Source organism: Condylura cristata, unplaced genomic scaffold (assembly GCF_000260355.1).
Source record: "Condylura cristata isolate star-nosed mole 26May11 unplaced genomic scaffold, ConCri1.0 scaffold00060, whole genome shotgun sequence".
Classification (NCBI taxonomy): Eukaryota; Metazoa; Chordata; class Mammalia; order Eulipotyphla; family Talpidae; genus Condylura; species Condylura cristata.
In genome coordinates this window covers 2,671-3,151 of record NW_004567161.1, presented here as the reverse complement: position 1 = coordinate 3,151, position 481 = coordinate 2,671, and the positions used below count along the sequence as shown (strand labels likewise).

At 71.9% G+C, this 481-nt stretch overlaps 1 protein-coding gene across 1 annotated transcript in view; it reads right to left on the bottom strand.

Annotated features, from left to right (window-relative positions):
- Positions 1-11: 11 nt before the first annotated feature.
- Positions 12-481, bottom strand: part of LOC101632922 (putative sodium-coupled neutral amino acid transporter 10) — a gene marked incomplete at its 5' end in the record, with an annotated part of 2,977 nt that continues 2,507 nt past the window's right edge. Inside the window, 2 exons of the mRNA XM_012734557.1 lie at positions 12-205; positions 314-475. Coding sequence (XP_012590011.1) covers positions 12-205; positions 314-475 — 356 coding nt within the window. The remainder of the gene's footprint in view (positions 206-313; positions 476-481) is intronic.

The window sequence follows — 481 nt, the reverse complement described above, 5'->3', positions numbered from 1 at the left end:
ACCCAAGCGTTTTAAAAGCCCTCCTGGGGCCCCTCCCTGGTGCGCTGGCCGGGCCCTGGCGGGGGGGCGGGGTGCCGCCCGGGGGCTCCCAGCGCAGTGTCCAAAGGCTGGGCGGGGGTGCGTGGCACAGAGCCCCCCAGTTTCCCATCCTGCACCTCCTCCTTACTCCGGGGAGCTGCGGCTCCAGGCTCTGGCGGCCCGTCCGCTGCAAATGAAATCGTGCGTCAGGTCAGCCGCGAGCCAGCAGAAGCCCCAGCGGAGCCGGCGCAGCTGCCGTGGGGAAGGCGCCGCCCGCCCCGCCCGCCCGACTTGCCGTCCTCCCCGTCCTGCCGCTGCTGGTGGATCTCCTTGTGCTGCTCCTCGATCACGGCCAGCAGCTTCTCCTGCTGGTCCAGGAGCCGCTTCTGCTGCACCTGCTGCTCCTGGATCACCTGCAGCAGCACCGCGTGGTCCAGCATCTCCGCCCGGCCGGCCCCTGCCC